This window comes from Buceros rhinoceros, unplaced genomic scaffold (genome assembly GCF_000710305.1).
Source record: "Buceros rhinoceros silvestris isolate BGI_N320 unplaced genomic scaffold, ASM71030v1 scaffold28419, whole genome shotgun sequence".
Taxonomy (NCBI): Eukaryota; Metazoa; Chordata; class Aves; order Bucerotiformes; family Bucerotidae; genus Buceros; species Buceros rhinoceros.
Genome location: NW_010431358.1, coordinates 13344 through 14614, shown reverse-complemented (window position 1 = coordinate 14614; position 1271 = coordinate 13344). Strand labels below are relative to the sequence as shown.

At 52.2% G+C, this 1271-nt stretch overlaps 1 protein-coding gene across 1 annotated transcript in view; it reads left to right on the top strand.

The window, feature by feature from the left end:
- Nucleotides 1-76: 76 nt before the first annotated feature.
- The window catches only part of HSD17B7 (hydroxysteroid (17-beta) dehydrogenase 7), a gene marked incomplete at its 5' end in the record, with an annotated part of 4463 nt that continues 3268 nt past the window's right edge, over nucleotides 77-1271 (top strand). Inside the window, 2 exons of the mRNA XM_010143414.1 lie at nucleotides 77-222; nucleotides 815-929. Coding sequence (XP_010141716.1) covers nucleotides 77-222; nucleotides 815-929 — 261 coding nt within the window. The remainder of the gene's footprint in view (nucleotides 223-814; nucleotides 930-1271) is intronic.

Here is a 1271-nt window from a genome sequence, read left to right as displayed (position 1 = left end):
GCTCCGCTGCAGGTATCGGATCTCTGTCCTCCGCCCCACTGGACCCCCACCCCCCCCGCCTGCATGTCACCCTGCTGGACCCCCCTTGTCTGCCCTCTGCCCCTTGCCCTTGTGCTCTTCCCTCTGCAGGTTTCAGCGCCTGGACTTTGTCTACCTCAACGCTGGGATCATGCCCAACCCACACGTGAACTTCAAGGCGCTCTGGCACGGTCTCCTCTCCGGGTAGGGAGCGTTGCGGGTCTGGGAGGCCTGGTCCGTGGCTCGCAGGGAGCATGGGGTGCTGGCAGCATTATTACGGCCAATGCATGCCCTTGTGTCCAGGGCTGAAGAGCCCATCTCCCTTCCCAGGACTGTCATCGAGCACATCCCTGTGGGGATGAGCATCGTTATTGTATAAGCAACACGGGAGCGAGGGAGCAAAGGAACTCGCGTTGAGTCCAATGCAGTTGTCGGGGTGTTGAGAATAGATGCTAGACTGCTTTCCTTGTCTGAATTAGGCATCGCCCTAGGAGCTTGGTTTTGTTATCTGAACGTGAAAGAGAAGAGCAAAGCTATTTTTTAAAAAAAGTTACTTTCCTGTGGAGAAGTACAGGAAGGGACAAGTCTTCTCTGGTCTAGTCAACATTGAGACACTTGCAAATAAAGGGGCTGGGGTGCTCTGTAAACTTTTTCCAGCCACTTTTTCACGGAGCCCTTGAAGATGAAGCTAGAGAGTCTGTGAGGTACTTCTAGATACTTCTGAAGGACTGAAGCGGGGGGACCAGCAGATGTCTTCCAGCAGTGTTTGTCTCTGACTCCTGTTCTTGACTTGTAGGAGATTGCTTCACATGCTGACCACCGCAGAAGGCGTAATGACTCAGACAGACAGGCTCAATGGAGATGGACTGCAGGAGGTGTTTGCTACCAACCTCTTTGGACACTTTATCCTGGTGAGGCTGCATATGAAGATCGAGCCCTCGGTCTGGTGGTTGATGTGGTTGGGAACAAGTGGTACTGATGCATTGGTCCTGTCTTACAGGTCTGGATGCTGATGCAAAGGTCCCAGGCTTTGTTAAAATAGCAATAAAGGGCGATGGTTGTTGTTGCAAGGGTTATTATAATCTCGAGGTCACTCTAGTCAGTCAGTGGATAGAGGTAAACCATACATAGTTCTTTCTGTCCAGGGTGAATACCAAGACTTGGCTGTATGAAGTTCTGAGGTGCTCAGCTGAGCTGCATGAGAGAGTAGTGGCTGTTTGCAAAGACTCCTGGCGGGCCTTGGGCTGAAGGCA